At 38.1% G+C, this 21,869-nt stretch overlaps 1 protein-coding gene across 1 annotated transcript in view; it reads left to right on the plus strand.

Annotated features, from left to right (window-relative positions):
• INPP4B (inositol polyphosphate-4-phosphatase type II B) overlaps positions 1 to 21,869 on the plus strand; it is a 381,542-nt gene that overhangs the window by 123,984 nt on the left and 235,689 nt on the right. Inside the window, exons 6-7 of the mRNA XM_075035790.1 lie at positions 7,806 to 8,030; positions 9,777 to 9,821. Coding sequence (XP_074891891.1) covers positions 7,806 to 8,030; positions 9,777 to 9,821 — 270 coding nt within the window. The remainder of the gene's footprint in view (positions 1 to 7,805; positions 8,031 to 9,776; positions 9,822 to 21,869) is intronic.

Genomic DNA, 21,869 nt, shown 5'->3' on the forward strand with positions numbered 1-21,869 from the left:
TGGAAACCCTGTTAAAGGTGGTTACTCTGCTGGGCTTGTTGTGCCCAGGTGCTGGCACAGGGGGCTGCAGGGCACGGCTCGGCCCCTCGGCCCTGCTGCTGGCGCCTTGGGGAAAGCATATTTCAGAAAGTGTAAAACACTGCCCAGCAGCGAGGAGTGAGGGGAAAAAAGTGTGAGAAACAGCCCTGCGAGCACCAGAGTGCGAGCAGATGGAGGCAAGGAAGAGGTGATCTGGGTGCCTGGGCAGAGATCGCCCTGCAGCTCCTGGGGAGACCCCAGTGGAGCAGGTATTTCCCTGCAGCCTGTGGAGGGACCACGCTGCAGCCAGGGGTAAAGTGTTGAGGGGGAAGGAACAGCAGAGAGGAGCTGTTACAGATTGACCATAACCATGCCGCTTGGGATGTGGGGAAGGTAGAGGAGTCAGAAGTGAAGTTGAGCCTGAGAAAAAGGGGGGAGTGGACGGGGGGGAAAAGGTCTTTGTTTCTCCCTAGTCAGCACTCTTTCAATTTGCAATAAATTAAATTATTTGTCCCACAAGATGAGTCTGGTTTGTCCATGATGGTAATTGCTAAGTGATCTCCCTGACTTTATCTTGACCCATGAGCTGGTGCTGCTTTTCTCCCCCAGCCCTTGAAGAGGGGGAGTGAGCGAGCAGCTGGGCGGGTGGCTGTTAGCCAGCCAAGGTCAACACCACGGTTAATTTGCATCCCGTGTTTTCCTTTAAGTGTTTTGTCCACTTCCAGATGTGTCAGTCTTTGAGCAGAAGATGCAGAAAGAGGCAACTGGGAACAAAAAGCTGTGTTAATGTTGGCAGTTTTTGGTTACTGTTAAATTTCTCTGGAATAGGACAATTAGAGCTGTGTGGCTAGATATTTGAACTTTTCCCAAGAGCAATCTGAAGTTGACCACTGTGTTGTATAGAGCCTCATGTGGGTGAGAGCAAAGAACTCTGCCTGCCTCCTTTCCTCCGCATGTTGTCGTACAACATAAAATTGGGACTGAACCCAAGAGTTACAGGCACAATGAAATGAAATCAGATGTGAGAGACAGCATTCAGGGGCTGCCTTCTCTGCATCTGTAAATCTCTTCTCTTTTTCAGGAAAAGAGATTCCTTTAAGAGACTGTATTAAGTGCATTACTCTGTGTGGTCCCACAGTGAGAACTAGGGAGGTAAGAGCTCTGACATCCAGGTAGGGCTAGTGAGGCAGGAGGAGGAAAGGAGGGAACAGAGGAAGAAGACAGAGCTTTTGATGCAAGGCCACAGTCATCTAAAACGTTGCAGTGTATCAGGCAAAGAAAAGGTCTGTATATAGGAATACCCTTAAGAGGGCAAGCATTCCCTTTTGCCCTTTGTAGTGCATAAGCCACTTGGAGCTTTTCGTTTCCTTCAATAGTAGTGGCTTGGAAAGGCAGGTCAGTATCACTCCCTGTTTCAGAGGTGAAATAACTGAGGCGTATGTTAAAGTTACTCTTGCAGACCTAGGCAGAGAATCAAGACCTCCGAATCCTGCCTTTTTTAAGGTAGACTGATGGTCCAGCCAGTGATGTGATATACTTCCTTTCAGCAAAAGCAGTCTGCTGCTTTGCAAAGGCCACACTTAGTACTTTTGGTGAATGCTGCAGTATTTCTGTTCAGTGATCTTGAGATACCATTGTGGTATTTAAATATTTGTGTGGCCTGCCTTGCTTACAGCATAGGTGTGGTATTTAATGAAAGGGGAGAAGCAACGTGGAGTGTGTGGAAGCCTGCAGGTATTAAAAGAAACAAAGTATTATACTGCAGTAGTCAACCTGGGATATCACGCTATATTAATTTCAAATACCTCAGGCTCTTTGTGAGCTTCTGTGGGGACTTAAATGGAGATTATAATGGTAACTTATATAAGTTTATTCCAGCATTGCAAAATAAGAAAAAAACAACACTGAAGATAAAATTTTTAATTAAATTCTTTATCTTTAATTGAAAATTTAACTTCCAAAGGAAGATTAACATAGCATCATGAGTAACCATGGGATGATTTCATCACTACTAATTTGAACATGAAATGCATCAGCATATAGAATTCAGGCAGCTTTGTGAATTAAAAGCCTCTGATGTCTGTATTAGAAATATCCTGCGGATATAATTTACGTATCAAAGCTTCTATTCTACTTTTGTTACAGCATATGGTGGTTAGCTGTGATGGTGCTTTATATTGTAGAGTGGCAGTGGCTCATTGATATTCTCAACCATTTTCCACTGCTGAGGTAGCAACTGAGAAATACTTTTTGCTAGTGTGTATGAAAAGAGAGAGACAACCTTTTAGCCTTTTTGAACTCTCTTACTTTGCATCTTGGCATAGGAGGAAAAATAGTGATCCTCTAGAAAAGGAGAGGCTGTCGTCCTGGACATTGACCATGTGCTTTGTACATGTTTTTATTTAAATCCTGCCAGTAGTTTCTTTTTTACCCTATTCAACATGATTTTATGCTTATAACCCTCATTAATGAAAATAAAGCAAGCCATAGAGTATTAGTCTTCCTGTCACTTTTACATGTTTAGTAAAATAAAACAATAAAGCCTTCTTAAGAAAAAAACGAAAATTAATAACAAATGAAACAGCTTTAAAATCAAAGTGTTTTCCCCCTACCCTTGCAAATGTGTTTGTTTTATTATTTTATATTTCAAAAGCCTTTCCATTAAACTGCAGTCTTTTGAAAGATAAAGGGTCAAGTCCAATAACTGCCTATGCTTTTTTTGGTGACTCAATTAATTATTTCTGACTTCACAGAAACCCAGGTTTCTGTGTAAGACATTATGATTAAAGTTACCATCAAGTACACTTTAAAAATTAAGAGTGACATCATTAAGACATTTTTAATAAGAAATTTGTTTTCATTTTTTAAAACAACTGAAATATCAAAGTACTTGCAGAGTAAAGAGGCAATTGCTATTGTTTAAATTGATAAACTTGGGAAATTTAAGTATTACTACAAAACAATGGGAACAAAAAAAGTTATCTGAGGATGATGGAACTAACACCAAAATACACTTCTGACTTTAGACAGTTGGGTTAGAGTAGAAAAGGCTTTCCAGTGCCACTGGGGATATCTCAGCTTCTCTTTGTGCTATTTTCTTATTTGACAGCACTCCTGTTTGAGCAAGGGGGTTGAATTCTTTGAGCTGCAAAAGTCCTATGGGACTGTAACTTTCTATGCTGGCTTCTGTGGGAGAAAGTCTTGTTGAGATCACACTTCAGTAAAAGAGTTGTTGGTGAAGAGTCCTGATCAGAAAAGGCTCTATGAACACACATCTTTGCTTTCCACTATCTGATTTCTCAGCTCTTGGCTCCATTTGAGTCTCTGATACTGAAATAAGGAAAAGAAGCAAGGTGGGCAAGCTGCTGGAATGGCCGCTAAGCACCTGCTAGTGAGGTATCCTCCACTTCAGAAGGTGCCTGAAGCAGTACAGCCACTGGACCACATTAGCTTTCCATAATGTCATCGTAAGTGATGTCTCTATTTCTGCCCACTTTATGTGTCAAGGGACAGGAAGTCAAGGGTTTGAACACAGTTTTACACACTTGTGGAAGTTGGGCAGTCTCTAGACTGCAAAACTTCCCTTCAAAATGCGTGTATAGCAACACTACTGGCCAAGTGGATGTGAGTTTGTATAGACCCAAGTGCTACACCTACCTGCTGTAGAGCAAACACAGAACGCTCTGCCACAGAATCTGTTCCCACAGATTTTACCAGTGATGCCTTGGTCTTAGCTTGTTTTTGCAGCATTATCCAAGTGCCAGTTGCATTATGGAAGTGTCAGTGGCAACATTTAGAGACCACTTCATGCATTGGAATTAGTAATATTTGGCCTTTTTTTTGGTCTTTTTTCCCCCCTTCTGAGGCTAGTAGCTGTTAATGTTAATTTATTTTCAACTGGAAAGTTCAAAACTGAACTAACAGCATAGGAGAAACAAGAAGAAACATTTTGATAGTTATTTATTGCAATTGCAGACTAGTGTTTAATGGCAAATATGAAGAGTATGTCTGACTTCACACATTTTTAGATTTGTTCTTGTAGTAAGGTAAACAGTAGCAGTACTTTTGCTTTTAAGCACTCTGCTAGGTTCCAGGAAACAAATGAGATATGTTGGGAAAAGCTGAGGACAAAGCTTTGTAAAATGTTGATTTAGATAGATAGTGATTTCAATTAGGTATATACAAATCTATTGTCAGGACAAACAGTATCAGGAAACTGTAGGTTACAGAATCAATATCCCAGTGTCTGATCTCGGAATCTCTCCCTCTCTCCCTGTTTTTTGAGTTTATGCAAGCTATCAAAAGGACCTATGTTGGTTCTTGTAGCTATGTAGACCTTCTTCAGTTCAAGAAGAAAAAGAGATAAAGATAGAACTATATACCATTTTGCTTTGAATTTAGGGCTAGTAAATTGAATGTTTGTTTTGCAAAGAAAACCATTGTGTTTAACTGCATGAATGTCTTCCCTGGGTTTATGCTACTGAACTTGAAACCCCACTGGGGATGTCCAGCACTAAGATGAAAATTACTGTTCTGCTATTGCAGATTCCCAAGTAGATAGAAAATTTTCTTAGTATTGTATGTTCTTAAATCTTACATGTCCTCTTAATGAAAAATTATATCATAACAGTAAAACTAGGAATGCACACCAGACCAAGCATGGGTCTTATTGAAGTCAACAGTAAACGTCCTCAAAAGGTCAGGATTTTTTTCCAAAACTAACTCGTGGTAACTCATGTCAGCAATAACAGCATGACAAAGGATGCTTGTGTACTTGTATTTTCTACAGTAAGTCCTTAGCTGTAAAGTATAAAGTACTTTTGTCTATCCGTGAGATACTCCTGCGTTTAAGATGTTTCAATACAAATATAATTCTGCTGATATGTCTGCCACTCATTTGAGGCCTTAATTACATTTGTGGATCTGTTAGTTGTATTTTCAGAAAGATTCATTTCAGCTAAGTTTTGTCTCCCTACTGAAACTTGGAATTAAGTGTCTGAGCTTGTTAGGGTTTACTGTATGCAGCTGATTTAAAGTAATAGTCAACATAACAGTCTGGGAGAGAAGAGCAGAGAGATGATGATCTTTATTATATAAATAAGCCTGTGTGCTCCTTTATTGCAACAGACTTTTTTGCCAATGTGCATTTTGGACATAATTTGTGTTTCTTCTAGTATGTTAACTTGTATGTAAACATGCATTGAAAGAGTACAGGAAATACATAAGTCACCAACTGTTGGATCTGCAGAATAAAACTTTGCATGTTTGTAGTGAAGAATATTTTTCAGGTATTTTCATATGCTTTTCAGAATTTAACTTAGCTGTCAGAGTACTCCAAAGACCTAAATATAGCAGACTGTGGTGTTCTGAAGTGATAGTTTAGAATGAATTTCCAGATCTTAAAACTAGCACCTCTTAGATCAGAATAAAGTCGATTATGCCCACTCCTACTGCATTTCACTATCCATTTCTGGTTCCCTGCATATTAAGGGTGATTCAGTATTCCTTTTGTGCTTGGCAGTCTGATTTCCACAGCTAAGAGGTAAATATAAATAGCATGATTTCAATTGCAAAACACTGATTTCCTCCCAAAGCAGATGTTTTTTATCTAGCTAGTGGTAGGATATTTCAAGACAAGATCACTGTTCCTATTTACATTTTAAAATAAAGAGTAAAAAGAAAAGAACACCTTGATATGTTTGTTTTTTCATTGTTAAGTGTTGGCTTGTTTGTCTGACATTCTTTCCTTAGCTAAGGTATCCTAACTGCTTTTATTAAAATTGTCTGTGCTTTTGAAGACTGAATGGTATAAGATGTTTTGTATGCCTGTAAATATATACACATATACTTTTTTTTTTTAATTAGGATGATTGCTGGTTAATGTTGGTCTTGATGCTGGTTGACTACATGCCTTTTTTTTTTTTTTCCTCCTTTTTCTGCTGGTAGCTCCAAAATACTATGAAATAAAAACAAATTTCGGAATCACCAAGGTTAGTGACAGAAGGGAGTAGACCACTGTGCTGTTGCAGATCTTACCAGAGCAGCAGAAAAGTTATTAGCTCTTCTAATTACTGATTTTTTTCAAGGTTCCTGCCTTTATGGCTCAGATGCAGTAGCAGATCACATGAGAGCTTACAGCTGAAAGTTCTATGTCTCTAAAGTCATCTTTAACAAACAGTAAAGCTCAGCTTGTTCAGGTTTGGTCACTCAAGTACATATTTTATGTGTAAACAAGGATGTGATTAACATCTGCAGCTCCCTCAGATTTTGAATATTCTTGTCTCAAGAACAGAATATCTTGTTTTCTGACTGAGCCAGGGCTAGAGGAAAGAATTTGAAACCTTATTAGCACTTCTTAAATTGCTTGTGAAGCCAGGAAGATGTTCCCCCACTTTCTGCTCTTCTTTCCAGTCTTTCCTCATGAATTCTATAGTCCAACTAGTATGTGAAATCTTATCCAGCATTCTTAGCAGCTCCTGCAGCCACACATTTAGATTTCCTTAGATCCACCCCCAGACAAAAACCTTGTCCCACCTCTACCAGGATTTGTGCCAGCACAGTTTTAAGAGGCTTCCAGACTTGAGGTTTGCATCTTTTGTTCCCCCCATAACAATAAAAGGAGAGTTAATTGTAAGTGGCAGATGCTCAGTTTATGAAGTGCAAATGGGCTTAGAATAACATGTGGGTAAGTGCCCAAGGTTAGATACTCAAGTTAGTAAAAGGGAATTTAAGTTCACTTTGTGTTGAAAAAACTTTTCTATGTTACTTGGATTTTCAAACTGAGTATGAAAACATTTAAGTGTTCCATTTCATCCAGTAATATGGCCTACAGCTTATTTAGGTCAAAATGATTTTGATGTCCAACCAAATACTTTAGTCCTTATTAATACAATAGCACAGGTGTTTTAGAGTTTTATGTTTCTAAATCAGTTGGTAACTTCTTTTAAAGCAGCATTGATTTTTCTTTCTTTCCCAGTTTGTTCTTCTCAGTGTGTGTCACACTAAATGTCACACTGAATTTGTGACACTGTGAAGCCATCTATACCGCAGAATTTTAAATGCCTAAGAGCTGCTTTTTCTTCCTGTTCTAATCTTAATCAAACAGTGGACCCTTGCTAGTTACCTGGATTCATTGGGAGCTTCAGCTTCTCCCCCCCCCCCCCCCCCCCTTTTCTTTTGTTCTTAGAAAATTTGATCATTAAACAATTAGACTTCAGGCAGAAAAGCAAATGACACATGGATAGTAATGAGGTCAGAAGCTCCCACGTACAACCTGTTGAGTCTTCACCGAGGAGCTATGTCATGCTAAATTATCTGCATGTGTTGGTGAGCAGTATTCTGGCAAGGATGAATGAAAGACTGAGTATAAAGGAGAGCTCTAATAAATGAAATGATGGACACATTCATTCTGGTGAATCCCACTATCTGTCAGAACCATGTCTGCTGCCCCTGCTAAATCAAATAATTTTTCAGGTTAGCAGCTCTGATAGCTACCTGCTAAGCTGCAAAATCTGTGCTAAAAAAGGATTTCCCTTTTTGGTTTGATTCTGCCACCTAGTTTAGTAATACGTTGATTGCTTGTGGAACCACTCTGTGGATAGACTTAGTACTGCACTGAGTATGAAAGAACTGGGGTTTGATCCATGAGGTGGATGGGATGCTTGGTTCTGTGACCATGAAAAGAAACGTGTGTGTGGTGGTTTTAATTATGTGTGACGTCAATATTTTCATGATCCCACTTTTGAATTGGAGTTCCTAAAAACTGTGTTTATGTTTTCTGAGTGCAGAGTTTCAGAGCGGAGAACCAGATCTTTACGTTGAAGCCGCATCAAAGCCAGATTGCGAATCTTGGGCTGTGGCACTGGGAGAGGCAAACTCGGAAGGTTTGCAGAATAAAATTCAGCAGCTCCGGAGGTTGATCATGGAAATCAAAGAGGAGAGATCATCAGATGAAGCGCGACAGTTTCTCCCTTCATCCCAAATAGACAGTCTAGGAGAGCCACAGTTTACGAGTAAGCGCATATGCTCATTTTATTGAGGGGTCCAATAAAAATGGTCCATTCTCTGTAGCAGTACAGATACTGAAACAACCAGGGTACATAGTGCTGTTTAACCTGTTGCTTGACAAAGTGCAGTTGTAGAGGAAGTAAACTGAAGATTATCTTTTAATATCACTAACTGATATATTTTGATTTATGCAGATAACCTTCAGGGGAACAAATGTGTGACTGCTGTGTTTCTGACTTTTTCTCTCTAATCTGTTTCCTTCATGAGACTTAGAAATTGTTTAGTTAGCAATATTCTTTTCCTTATTTGTGTCCTATATGAACATATGGACTACTATTAAAAATATTGCCTGATAACTTTGATAAATGTATAAAGCTTTAGTGATACTTAATTTAGTATCACAGATTTGTTCTTTGTGATATAAAAGCACTCTGGGTGTTTGAAAGCACGTAGCCATATGTTAAGTCATGTTTGGTGCACTGGAGTGTGGGCACTGTATTTCAGTTGCCCAGTTACTTAATCAAGTCTGTATCATATTCATAAAGGTGTTCCAGACCAATGTGTTCCATTCTGACTCTGCTAGTGGCAGAATTCAATTTGGAAATTTGTTATAACTCCATTAACGGAAAAAAAAAAATTATCCCCCCCTCCCCCCCCCCCGCTTATTTGTTATTTCTTACTGACCAAGCCTTTCTAAGCTCTGCAGCTGTAATTTTTCTTGCGTAGGCTTGAGTGATTAGCTATAGTAATGAGAACAGTGTGAAACTAGTCCTATTTAGCAACATCAAGTTTTCATGGAGCAAGAACAGCTATAAGTTTTGATGGTTTTTTTTGTGGTTGTTTTTTTCTTTTTTTTTTTTAATTATTTTTAATTTTTAACAAAAATCTTGCTTTCTAGTTCATGTACCAACTATCCATCTGACCAGTTTCTTCAATACTGGCAAATACTTAATAATGCTTACTGGAGACAATACATAAATGTCAACAAGAGGCAGTTTAATTTCTACAAGGTTCATTGATACTGTAGATGTGATCCAATTACTTCCTACAGAGAGTGAATAACTCAGTGTTATTTAACTATCCTTCCTACATTTCTCTTGTTGCACTCCTTTAGCCTAGCGCAATAAGAAAATATTGTCCTTTGCAGTAAAATATGCGCTAGAACATGATTCCTCAATGGAGGGAATTAAAATGTTCTTATTGTCCTTGGTATATGAGAAAAGGGATTCACGTGCTATTTTCCAACAAGAAGAAGTTGGCTTTGTTGCTTTACAATTTATATGTAGGTCAATAACAGGATGATATATTTTACTATATTAACCCGATTTACATACCTTCACAGACCATGTTTTTTGTTTCCATTTTTAATGGGATGACATACCTACTTAAAAATGGGCCATTAGATTTAATATTTTTCCAACAGATATATAGTCAGTTGTTATGAATGAACATCTTACCAGTACCCATCCATGAAAGGCTGGTGGGTTTTTTTCCTTAGTTTCCTTTACCAGCAATAGTAAGTTTCTATTAAAAAGAAAGAAGTGGTCTTCAAAAGTAGTCTTTTTTTTCAGGCAAGTATTTTACACAAAGGTCTTTCTTTCTGTAAGTTTGTAACATAAAATGTTACCCTGGTGGCAATGGCAGGTAGGTAGAGGTATGAATTAGGCGCGCAAAAGTTTTACTATATTAAAAAGCTAGGTATTGAAATAAAATTATTTCTAATAATTTTTTCTTTTTCTTAACCTTGAAAGGTATTCAGAGAATTGCAAATGAGCCAAAGCTGGAGTTCAGTCTTGGTAAGATACAATTTTGACTTCTTGGAATTGCAATGCCCTGTGTGACTGAACAGTTTATATCTATAGTGTTATACAATGTAACATGTTACTTGTTTTAAAACAAGTAGAACAACCCTGGTTCCTCTAGGTAGGAGATGTGCCTGTGTATGTCTCTGCAATGCTGACTTTAGATTCTTGATTGGTTGAAAAGGCTAAAGATCTATTGAATTCTCTAATGCTATGCTGCTCTACCAAGCTGAAAATCTGTCAAATAGCTTTGCGAATGTTGTTTATGAAATATTATGTATTTGGGACAAGACATTTAAGATGGAGTTTTTAAAAAGATATTTTATTCAGGTAAAAGTACTGTCCCTTTAGAAGAAACTTTTAAATAAAAGTGTTGATTACTACTTTGTAGAGAAGAGTCAATATAAACATTCACCTGATTTTTCTCTTTTTATACTTAATATATTTAGTATATGAGAACTGTATATTGGTATAGTATATAATAGAACTTTGTTTCAGGAGATGTTCTGTCAGCTCAAGCCTCCCTCTCTATTCAGAGTTATACAGCCCAAGTAAGATTGCTCAGTAAGTCAAGAAAGCTAATTGAATGATCATGTATTTGTAATACAAGATAAAGATGCACAATATTTGCAGCCCAAACTGTGCCATTTAGAAAGGAAAATTCTCAACTTTGTCATTCCTCTTTCAGTGCAAAAACTTTGAAGCTTTTGAAATAGTGAAATAATTATTTGCTGTAGAAGCACTAAATACAATAATTCCATACCAGAAATCAGAATAATAGCTAGGTTTAGTTGATTAACGATTGGACTCAGTGATCTTAAGGGTCTTTTCTAACCTAAATGATTCTATGAATATTCCCAGCTTCTGTATGCGGTAAAATAACACATTTGCAAATAATGTATCTTTTGAAATATCTGATGCTATATGCTGTGTATATTCTGAAATGACTAAAACTTGTCCAATTTTTTATGATTTTTGCATTCATATAACCTGCTAATATGCATCTCGTTGTATAGCTGTACACTGAGAAAGTTTTACTCAGTGCTATTCAATATCTGTTATATTTACTCCCACAGAAACATTTTAAAACATCTATTGCAAAAGTGTGTGTGTGTATGTGAGAGGGAGGGAGAGGGAAATGTCGACATTTGTAAGCAGGTTATTATATAAAAATCAATCAGACTCCACTATTTGGAGAATTTAAATTACCTACAAACAGATCTCCCTCAGAACCCTCCCCAACACAGCAAACGGGCTGGCATCAGTGAACACACCTGCAGATTCTCACCTTGCTCATTCCATCATGGTAGGCTGTTTTCTGGCCCTGTCCTTTGAACTGGGTTACAGCTGGCTTGTGCACTGCTGTAACTGTGCTGATTTAAAAGCTGATACCCTAAAGCTGTGCGCTTTGGGGCAGATGCAGTTATGCCTGATACAATAATTTTTAGATTCCCTTAACTATATGTGGGTAGCTTTGCCTGTATGCCTTCTAAAATCTAGACAGTTACAGCATTACAAAAACTTTGTCGAGCAGGTTTTTTTTTCTGTAGGGACTATTTCTGCTGAAATTGTTAAGTGTTGGCATGGAAGAAAGGCCTAGTTCTCTGCTGGGGAGTTACCATGCTATAATAATTGTTAAGAGCAATTTTAACTTTTCTGTGCCTTTCTATACACGTTTTATAGGTGATGTGACTGTAGTATTTGGGCATAGCTAGTAATTGCTGTGCTTCAGTGATAACAAACTCCCAGAATGACCCTGGTGTGGCGTAGGAGAGGGAGGAAGGTGCTACAGGCAGTGACTGCAAATTAGATGAGCTGTACTTCAGGAGAAGTTGCTTTCGGTGATAAATGTGCCCCAGCAGGCAGGAGTGTAAAAACAAGGTAAAGCCATTTTCAGACTTGTTTGGGCTTATGCTGGACGGAGCTCTATTTGTGTTTTGCATTTGGCTGTTTCTAGTAGGAATTTGTGTTCCGTGGTTTTTTCTGCAGCATTATTGATTGAGTCATTGCAGCTCTGTGAGCTATCTTATACATTGACTTCTGTTGCTGCTCAGGTAACAAATAAGAGCAACAATGTAAACCTCTTGTATTTCACTGCTATTCCTTGCCAATGTTGTAAGTCAGGGATATTTGGCAGCGTAGGCAACTGTGCAAAGCTGATTCTTGGTGTCTTAATCCTAAAATAATACTAAATATTTAAGCATAACACGTTTGCATTGGGGGAATCCACTTCCAGTGACTGAGTTGGTCCATGGAAGACTTCAATTTTATCATAACAGTTATCCTTACTGGAGTATCAACATACCCCTGCCAACACTTCCTAGCTCCAGCCACCCCACTCACCACCACCGTGCTACTCGCATGTGTACAAACGTACACACACGCAGCCGATGCCTCTTGCTGATCAGAGAGGACCAGCTGGGAAGGATGCATGTGCTGTTTGGCCCCACCAGCCAGTTAAAATACCTCTCGCAAGGGCGGCCAGTCAAGATGCCTTCTGTGCTGTTCACCTGGTTGTTGGTAGGGCTGGAAGGGACTCCCGCTCGGACAGGCTGGTGCATGCCTCTGGGAAGCCTGCGCTGCCTTGCCGTGCCAGCCGAGCCAGAGAGTTGGCTGGTCTCACCTTTTCAAAGTTTGGTTCATGTCGAATTAAAGACTTGGCATTAGCTTTAGCTAATCAAGGACTTCCAAGGACCCCCTGTGAGGTGAACCAAAGCATTGGTAAGCAGGGGTGAGGGAGCGAGCTTTGCTGCAAAGCAAGCACGCTGCTGTGATGTGTGCGTAACTTTAGGTAACCAAATCTTAGGGCTTGGTAGAGGTGTTTCAACTTGATTAGACTGGTCTTTGTCATTTAGAATTTGGAAGGCAAATCTAACAGTTAACAACCTATACAACTGGTCTCTAGACTTGAAAGAAAGGCTGAGATCTATAATTTTGTTCACGTGCATTATATAAACAATATTGTATTACTTAAGTAGCATATATATGTGTGCAAATAGACATTTGCTTATATCGGTTAATACATACATGTTTTTAACTATATTAAAAAACATTTGTCAATTATCACATAGTTGTAATTTGTAACTCTTCTGCTACTAGTTGGTCAATAAATAAGATTCAGAAATGGAACTCTCCAGTAACTAAAATAGAATATAGCTTTTTAAATAATATTTGGGTGCTGCCTAATATATGAGTTTTATTTAGGGACAGTATATCTAAATACTGCTCTTCAGCGGTTTGAAGTTCTGATAACTACATTTTGAAACAATGTTATTAAAGTCATGCTAGGGGCTTGTATTCTGTTGTGGTAGCTAATTTGCTGCATTCTATATCCATAACACTCTGGAAAGTGTTCTCTTTATAAAATGTCCAAAATATTGCTGCCTTCTTATTTTATTTTAAAGCTCAGTAAAGTTGTTTGTTGGTTTGTTTTTTTGTTGGTGTTTTTTTTTTTTTTTTTTTTTCCTGAGGTTAAGGCAAACAATAAAACTCTTCTGAATTACAGCTTTCCACTACAATATACTTGGCATTTTCAGGAGTGTACCTGATCTTGTAACACTCCTTATTTTGGAGCCAGAGCTTCCTTTAGACTTAGATTTTTTGATTTTTATATTCCTGAGGACTCTTTGGAAATATGGCCGGTTTTTGAACCTTGTAACTGTTGGGAAGTTTTAATTTTCAAACTTTATCTTGTTTGGCTTTTCCAGTGATTCTGTTTTGCATGCTGCTTTATGAAGCACTAGGAGGTAGCACATGTCAGTCTGTGCAGGGTGCTGAGTAGAGGGGAGGAACAGAGCAAAAGGAATGAAACCAGATCCTGGGCCTAAATAACAAACCAATCTAATAAACAGTGAAGATGCTAAGAATCTTTCCCATCATTTTGAAGTGCACAGGATTAGTTCTTTTACAGATGTTTATTTTGGGGTTATTGTTTTTGGTTGCTTTTTAAAAATATCTCAGCCCTTGAGTCTCAGATCTAACTAAATATGGTGTAGGTTCCTGACTTCACATTGATTTCAGCATAGCTACTTTGTGATATGTGAACTTAGCCGAAGTGTTATGTAATAGTTATGGGAAATAAATTATATTATGCATATTGGTGAACACTATTGTGAAGTTTTTAAGAGCTTGTACCTCTAAAGGTATTTGTGTTTACTTGATTGTGAACTGACAAAGCAGCACAAGAAAACTCAATAATCAGAAAAATGAGGGAGCAGGTCAGAAGGCCGAGTTGGTAGTCAGAGTGCTCAAACACGAACTCAGTAATGAACATGATGTTAATATGGAGAAATACACTTAAAAAATAGTCTAAAAGGAAAGTTTGTTATTTTCTCAATGACCGGTAGAATTAATTTGACATGTTTCAGTGTTTTTGAATTTGTCTAATTGATTAGAGTTGTGAAGAGAGAGCAAAGGATACTGCAGTTTTGGATGTAGTATAATAATCTAGATAACTGTATAGAAAGGAATGTCTCTGCACATGTTGGAGGCATATTCAGGTACTAATTTTAATGAGAGCACCTGTCTAGCATCTCAAAAAGCTTTCAGTTTCTTGGGAAGTATGTTAGGGCAGTGAAGTTCGATGGACTGTCCTACTGTTGCATAACTTCTAGGTACTTTTCAAGGTATAGAATAATGTAAATCTCACTGTTATGTCCTTTTACAAAATCTCATTAAATAGTGCACAATTCATAGAAAACTTCAGCAAGTAGTTGAAAGAATTAAAAATTAAACCTTTTAGCATTATTTATTTTTTCATTTTACCAAATAGTGGGTTGATACGAGAGCTGTCTACATGTAAATGCAGAAGTGTTTATTCTTCACTGTCGTATTTTTCCCAGAGTAGTATTGTGAAGGCATTCCTTGGAAAAGGTCTTGAAGCAGATTTAACTTTGCATACTGAACCTAAATGGTACATCAGTGCTGCTCAAAGACCATGACTAAATGATTTTTCCAATTCTGAAACATAATCTGGAGCTTTTTCAGCATCAGCTGTTCCTAGAAGAGTGATAAGCAGGAATACTATTTTTATCCATACCACAAACTTGGAGTCAGAGTCCTGATCCCAGCAGAGTTTTCCCATCTAACTCAGTTATCCTTCTGCATCGTGTTGCAAGTTAGTGAATAACTGATACTTTGTTGTGTTAGCCAAATTAAAAAAAAAAAGTCATCCTCACACTTTTGAGTAAATGTAAAAAGTGATCACTTCTCTGTGAATCAAAATGAAAGTGTCGCTTTATGCTGAAGGGTGTTTATCCCTCAAAAAAAGTTAAGTGTTAGCCATGTTAGGAACAATATTAGCAAAAATATAAAAATGAAGGGTGGGTTTGTGCTTTTTAAAATTTTGTTTATTTTTTATATTTCACCCTTTTTTGTTGAAACGGTTTGCTGAATTTTACACTAATTTGTTCTGCTCCCATGCAAATTTCATCTTAACCAAACTAGCTAGTTAGGTTTTTTCCTAGTTTTGCTGATGTATATTAGATGTTGTTTCTTCCCAACAACAACAAAGAATAGATAAAAGACAAGTTAAATTGGGCAGAAGAAATTAAGTAGAAAAGGTATCATGTGATTGGAAAGAATGCTCTTTTGTCCTCTGGGAACTACTTATTGGGCTTCTGCCTGTTTTGAGACTTTTGCACTACAGCATAAGATGCTGTACATGCATTTTATTCTTGGCAAATCAGTGTTGCTAGGATTAACTTTTTTTTTTGACAGAAGGGATCCTCGCAAAGAGGTGGCAGTTTCGAGCCCAGTCTAATAGACTGTGTTGGCATGTTTTGAGTAGTTTTGACTTAGGACTTGTGCTTTTGAACTAACTCCTATAGGAGTTTCCTTTTTCTTCCACCTTATGCAGGTGAGCTTGAGCTAACTTTCAGTCAGTTTTAAGTGCAGTTAAAGCAACAAGTGAAACTGTCTTCCACAAATGTTCTAAGGTCATCTATCACCTTTCATGTCATACTGTCACCTCTCTTTTGGCAGCGTTTGGTGATGGAACAGGATAACTTGTATTGAGCAAACTGGGAAGTGGGATCACCTAGAATTGAGTGATGTTGAATTAGTGACCCCTGAGGAGAGTAAGCTCTCCTTACTGTGCTTCTGCATTCTGGGGCACTCATAGTAAGCTTTCTTTATTATATGCAGACATTATGTGTACACTGCTGAAAAGTGATTTGAGGGTGGATTTGCCAAGACTCCACATCCTTCTTTATCCACCTCTCCTCCCACAGTACTTTGTTAGCTTTTGAGAAGGCTTTTGGGATTCTGTCATAACCCTTGCCAAACTAAATGTAACTGTTTTTCTAGACATCTTTCTGAAGGTCTGCTCCTTCGGCATTGTGCACCTCTTCAAAAGTAAAGCATCGCTCCTGAATTTTGCATGCTGCATACCCTGTCAGAGAAAAGGACTCTCTTTTTCAGTGGTATTGCCAAAACTGTCTGGATATTACCACTATGATGTTGTAATTTTAGGCCATTTTGTTGTAATGAAGTAGTCATAATGCCACTACTGAAGTAACTAAAAGTACAAAGGGAATGTATGGGTGTGTTTTCCCTTTAAAATCTTGCCATCTTTTAGTCTTGCATGACACTTGTTTCAAGCATATTCGGCCTCCTTCTTGCAGAAGGTTGTCCCATTCCATTTGGCAGTGTCAGCCTGCATTCTCTGTTTGTCTTTCAAATTTCATTCATTATATTCAGCCTCACTTTATGCATAATGTATTATACCATCATGGTTTGCTAACCTACAATGTTCACTGTATTAAAACCTCTTTTAAGAATGTGTTATGTATACAGGGAAAAAAATTTTGAAAAAAACAAATCCAGTAAATGGAGGGAAGACCACCAAGAAGCTCAAAACCATAGTCCTTTCAAAATTCATATCCTTGTTCAGTTTTTCCAGATATATTGGGTTTGAGACCTAGAGAATTAGGCCAGATTTTCAAATCTGTATCTATAGGCACTACTGTAATTTTAGAAATCTATCCTTCAATCCCTTTAGGGCAGGGATTGTCTTCATTTGCATTGCAGCTAGAGAAGCAGCATGCTGTCATGAACCTTAAATATTACTCTGTATTAATTGTATCGCTGAATATGCAAGGACTCAAAAATCCTCAGTTATGAAATTTGGGAAGATGTTCCATTAGTGTTCTGCCTGCTTCTCACACACTGAGAGAATCTGAAAAATTCTTTCTATAATGCAATATACTTTACACCTAAAATATATTTCTTTGTAGATTATCTATATATCCATATACAGAGTTATATAGATATCTATTCTATATATGTAGTTAATATATATGAAAATTTGTTTCATTGCTGACAACCCATTGTATCTAGTATAGCATTAATCATTTTTGTTAACTGAGTTATCTACTTAATTTCAGTGTCAGTAAGAAGTAATTTGTGATAGAAGTAGTCACAGAAATATTTTTAACTTGTCAGCATCCACTGCTACTTAATGATACTTATTAAACAGCTATGACTTGTGTAAATTCAATTTCTGTGTAGGTTATGCTATGTAGCAATGAGTCACCACAGAGGGCTCATTAAATGCAGGGATGTTTATTTGCTCTGAAGTGGGTCAGAGCACATGATCTACCAGCCATGAGGGACTAAATCATTACTGATTGAGCATATTCCACTATGATGGAGTAGAGGAATCCACTGATGTACTGATGTGAGTAGTAAGTAGCATGAGGATATTTTGGGGTATCAGTATTAGTAAACCCAGGTGCAAACTGGGTTTCAGGCAGTTTTCTTCCATTCTGTTCTATGAAATTTAAGTATCTTCTGTTTCTGGAAGCTTTTGCTTTTAAAAAAAAAAAAAAGATTGGAGTTGAACTACCAGGAGAAAGTGGATGACAGCCTTGTAAATACAAATGTGTATAAATCAGGGCTGCAACTAAGGGAAACTTTTAAATCTAATAGAATAAAGATTCTCACAGCAACTCTCACATGTTTTGATATGAACGCTTATCTAGAGATAAATTTTGAATAGCTATGGCTAATCTGTTTAGAGAGGAGTTTGTAGATACCTGAATTTGAAAAGCTATTTAACAGTTGAAAGGGTTTTTTTGAATTTAACAATTCTGAGAGGCAGGGTTTTATCATCTTAGTTCTCGAGTGATGCAGCAGATAATAGGATTAAATTCTGTCAGAAATGTACAAATTCTGAAATCTTGTCAGAGTTAGCAAACTGCCACATCTACAAGGCTAGGGAAAAAGGAGGATAAGACTAGGAAGAACCTTTCTTTTTCAAATCTTAAATAAAACTGGTAGGCTTCTTAGTAAAATGAGTTTCTTCTTGATATTGAAAATGATACTTTTTTGTCTACTTCACATTTTTCTCATAGACTTTGTAAATGTTGTCTCATGTTTGCAAAATTCCTTCTATGCAAAATTTCAAAGGGATAAGGTTGTGTCTATGTTGAAAATGATAATGTTTTTTGTGAGCTTGGGTGCTAGTTCAGTGCCCTAGTGAGGTTGGGTACTGGAAGCAGATTAATTACAACAGCTCGGTCTTACTTAGCATGACAAACTTTTAAATTATTCTGATGAAACTGAAAACTTGTGTTTCTAGGGTATTTTTAAGCTAGTTCATAGGAATGTAGGATTAAAGATCATTAAGTTAGAGAGAAGTTATTTTTGGCACATAGTGCTGCTCTTTTTCCTCATTATTTTTCTCTTCCTGCTTCTCCCCAAAAATATACCGCCTACTGTGCATACTTTCTCCTATTTGTCTTGCCAAACTGTACTCTTTCCAGTTCAATTTTTGAACCTTATTCTCTCAAATGAGTCTCTTCAGATTCCCTAGCATGCCTCCCATGTAGAGGGAGACTTGATTTGTGTGTGGGGGGGTGTTTGTGTGTACGCGTGCACGTAGCCTATTACACCTTTTGTCTTTAGGGTGTCAGAGTGGTGGAATAGAGCGAGTGGCAGAGGTATGTGTGAGTTCAGTGGCTGAGCTGGGAAGGGGAGAACAATGACTTACCTAGCAGTTCTTTGCTATGGAAGGAGTTTTTGTGGGCAGCATCTTCCTAGATGAGACTGGCACTGAGCCCACTCTCCCATTGCATGACCAACACGTCCACAGGTACAGCTCTTATATGACCTGATGGCTTTGTGCTTACCTGATACATAATGAGTCCATGACTGATTCCTCTGTGGATCCAGGAAACTGGTCTGAATGCAGAGGACTATTTAGATCCTTATTGAGAGTAATTTCTATTGCAGGCATTTATACACAGAGAGCAACAAGCCAAACAGGGATGAGTTATTCCTTTGTTCTTATAGAAAGCTCTATAAGAGTTCCTTACCTACAACAGAGATTTGGATGGCAGTCCTGGCGCTTCTGCCTTCTTCCAACCTTTCCCTACCTCCCAGGAAGCTGACATTTTAACTATTCAGGATATGATTGATTTTTTTTATTTTATTTTTTTTTTTTTTAATTTCATTGACCGTGGTATTGTCAGGGAGGCTTAGAAGGCATACAGTGCCTGCAGAATATTTTCAGCGATAGACGTTAGTCTACTCCACAGCTTTGTTACTAAGAATGAACTACATTTTCATAAATCCTTTAAAACTACACTGCTTCTCCCAATAGAGGGGCTTTTTTTTGTCAAACTGCAATGTCTGGTAGCACTAAATTTTTAAACTTTATTTCTACTTAAAAAAACCCGACTTGTATATCCCACTAAATTTGCTTAAGAGCCATTATCAGCATTCCTGGTTTTGTGCTTCAGTGGCTGAAATCTTGATTTTCTCTGCTGCTGTCCAGTGCCCCTTACAATCCTGGGATTTCTTCTAGTAGGTACAAGAAATAGCTTGTATTTTGGAATTCTTGGACAGGTTCAGTTGGGATGCCAAAAGTAACATTTATGATTAAGGGACTGGAGATTATTAAGAAACTGGAGCATCCTTCATGAGGAGAGGCTGAGAGACCTTGGACTGCACAGCCTGGAGAAGAGAAGGCTCATGGCGGATCTTATCCATGTGTCTAAATACCTGGTGGGAGAGATTGAAGGCGAGGGAGCCAGACTCTTCTCAGTTATACCCGGCGAAAGAATGAGAGACTATGGACTGAAGTTAAGCACACAGGAAATCCAATCAGAACATCCCCCCCACCCCACTCCAACTTTTTTTACTGTGAGGTTGGTCAAACACTGGCACAGATGACCTAGGGAGGTTGTGAAGTCTCCATCCTTGGGGACAGTCGAAACCCAATGGGACGCAGTCCTGGGTAACCTGCTGTAGCTGACCCTGATTTGGGCATGAGGGTTTGAGTAGGTAAGCTCAAGACTGATTCTGTGATCTACGTGGCAGGGATTTGTCATGTAACTTTCCAATAGGATTTTTGAGGCTTCTTAGAGCTTGCTGTTAGTGATTGGTTTGCAATGGACTCTTGTCACATTCTGTACCGTATGTTGCCTTGATCTAGAAATTCTTCAGGATCTCTAAATAATCCCTCATAATTATATTGAAAGTAGACTGTTTAAAATTGTTGTTGTCTATGTGGACTCAAGCAGTTTTAGGTAACTTCCTCTCTTGCATTGTTATTAAATCCTTTAGGTTGTATGTGCCTCACATAAGGATGTAACAGCAGCCTGAATTGCCTTGCTTTTTGGGCAAAGAATGGAAAGAGTTGGGCAAATGTGGAATTAAAGTTTTATGAATGCTCTTGGCCTGGGATAATATCTTATTGGTTGTCATTTTTATGGATATTTTTGTACGTTTGCATGGAAAGTTTTGTTTATTTTTTTCTGTATATTCTCACAGGGAAGACCTACTAGTGGAATACTTGCAAAATGCAAGCTTAAAGTAGAATGTTTACTGAATGTGTATTTGCAGCAGTGGTGTTGGCCAGGAATAAAATTGAAATGGATGTTTTTGCCATGAGATGAAACTCTTTCCTCTTTCTCCACAAATAAAAGAATTTTGGGTCACAGACAAAATGAGCTGAGGATGACTGTTTAGTGAGTAGTGCCGTTTTTCCAGTGGGCTAGACCTGAGTTCTGGAGTCACCATAGACAGTGACCCAAATTCAGTGACAATTGAATGTAAAATATTGTATGTAAAATATTGATGTTACTTTTCAGATTACCTTTTGTCGCCTCTACACCTGCTGCCTGTAAGTCTTCTTTTTTTTTAAATGAAGTTGGGACAGCTTCAAGAGGAAGACTTGTGTGTCTGCTTGTATGCACTCTCTTATGTGCTAATTGGCAACTTTTTGTGGTTTGTAGCTGCTATGTTAGAGGTGGGCAGAATGATAAACCTGTGAATGTGCCTTGTATCTGACCTCTTTCTGGTCCAGTGCTCTGTTGAATTAAAAGGGGCACTGGCACCATTTCTCCTTTGGCCTCCCGCTGGGTCTGTTGTGAAGGAAATCAACAGTGATTTTTTTGCAGAGCGTGGACTAGCAGCTGTGCCCTGCCACTGCCTGCCAGCCTGAGGCTGTCAAGATAGGTGTGTGGTTTGCAAATCCTGACAGGGCTAGAGATAGGCTCGGAGCTGCTCAGCATTGTCAAGGCAGAGGCATTGGGATGTGCCCAGAAGCCAACCTGCAGGCATGTAGGGACCTCTTACAGTTGAAAGCTTAAATACCTGGAGACTTTAAATATCTCCAAAGATGGGTAGCAGGTGTGTGGAGGCTTGGAGTGTTCTGTTTAAAACCCACTTGTGGACATCTCTGTCTTTTTGTGAGTTTACGCTCGACTTTTTGCTGTCACTTTTTGCAGTTGGTCTTTTCTAACCTTCAGCCCAGTCTGTAAAACACTTCATGAAGAATTGTCTAGAGAATTCCTTGAATCTCTTTCCTTGTGTGTCTTTCTCCTTGAAGATGAAGTCACCTTAAAATTCTAAAAGAGTATAGATCATGTGGGAGACAAAAAGCAAGCAAATTATTTACAGATTACAGTAGTCATGTAGCTCATGCTTAATGTTGTGCAGAATGGTAATGACTAAACAGACATGAAACAATTATATTTTGTCAGGCCAATAATATGTTAACTGAAACATTTTTAAGTAATTCAAAGCATGGTAGCT

This window comes from Buteo buteo, chromosome 1 (assembly GCF_964188355.1).
Source record: "Buteo buteo chromosome 1, bButBut1.hap1.1, whole genome shotgun sequence".
Classification (NCBI taxonomy): Eukaryota; Metazoa; Chordata; class Aves; order Accipitriformes; family Accipitridae; genus Buteo; species Buteo buteo.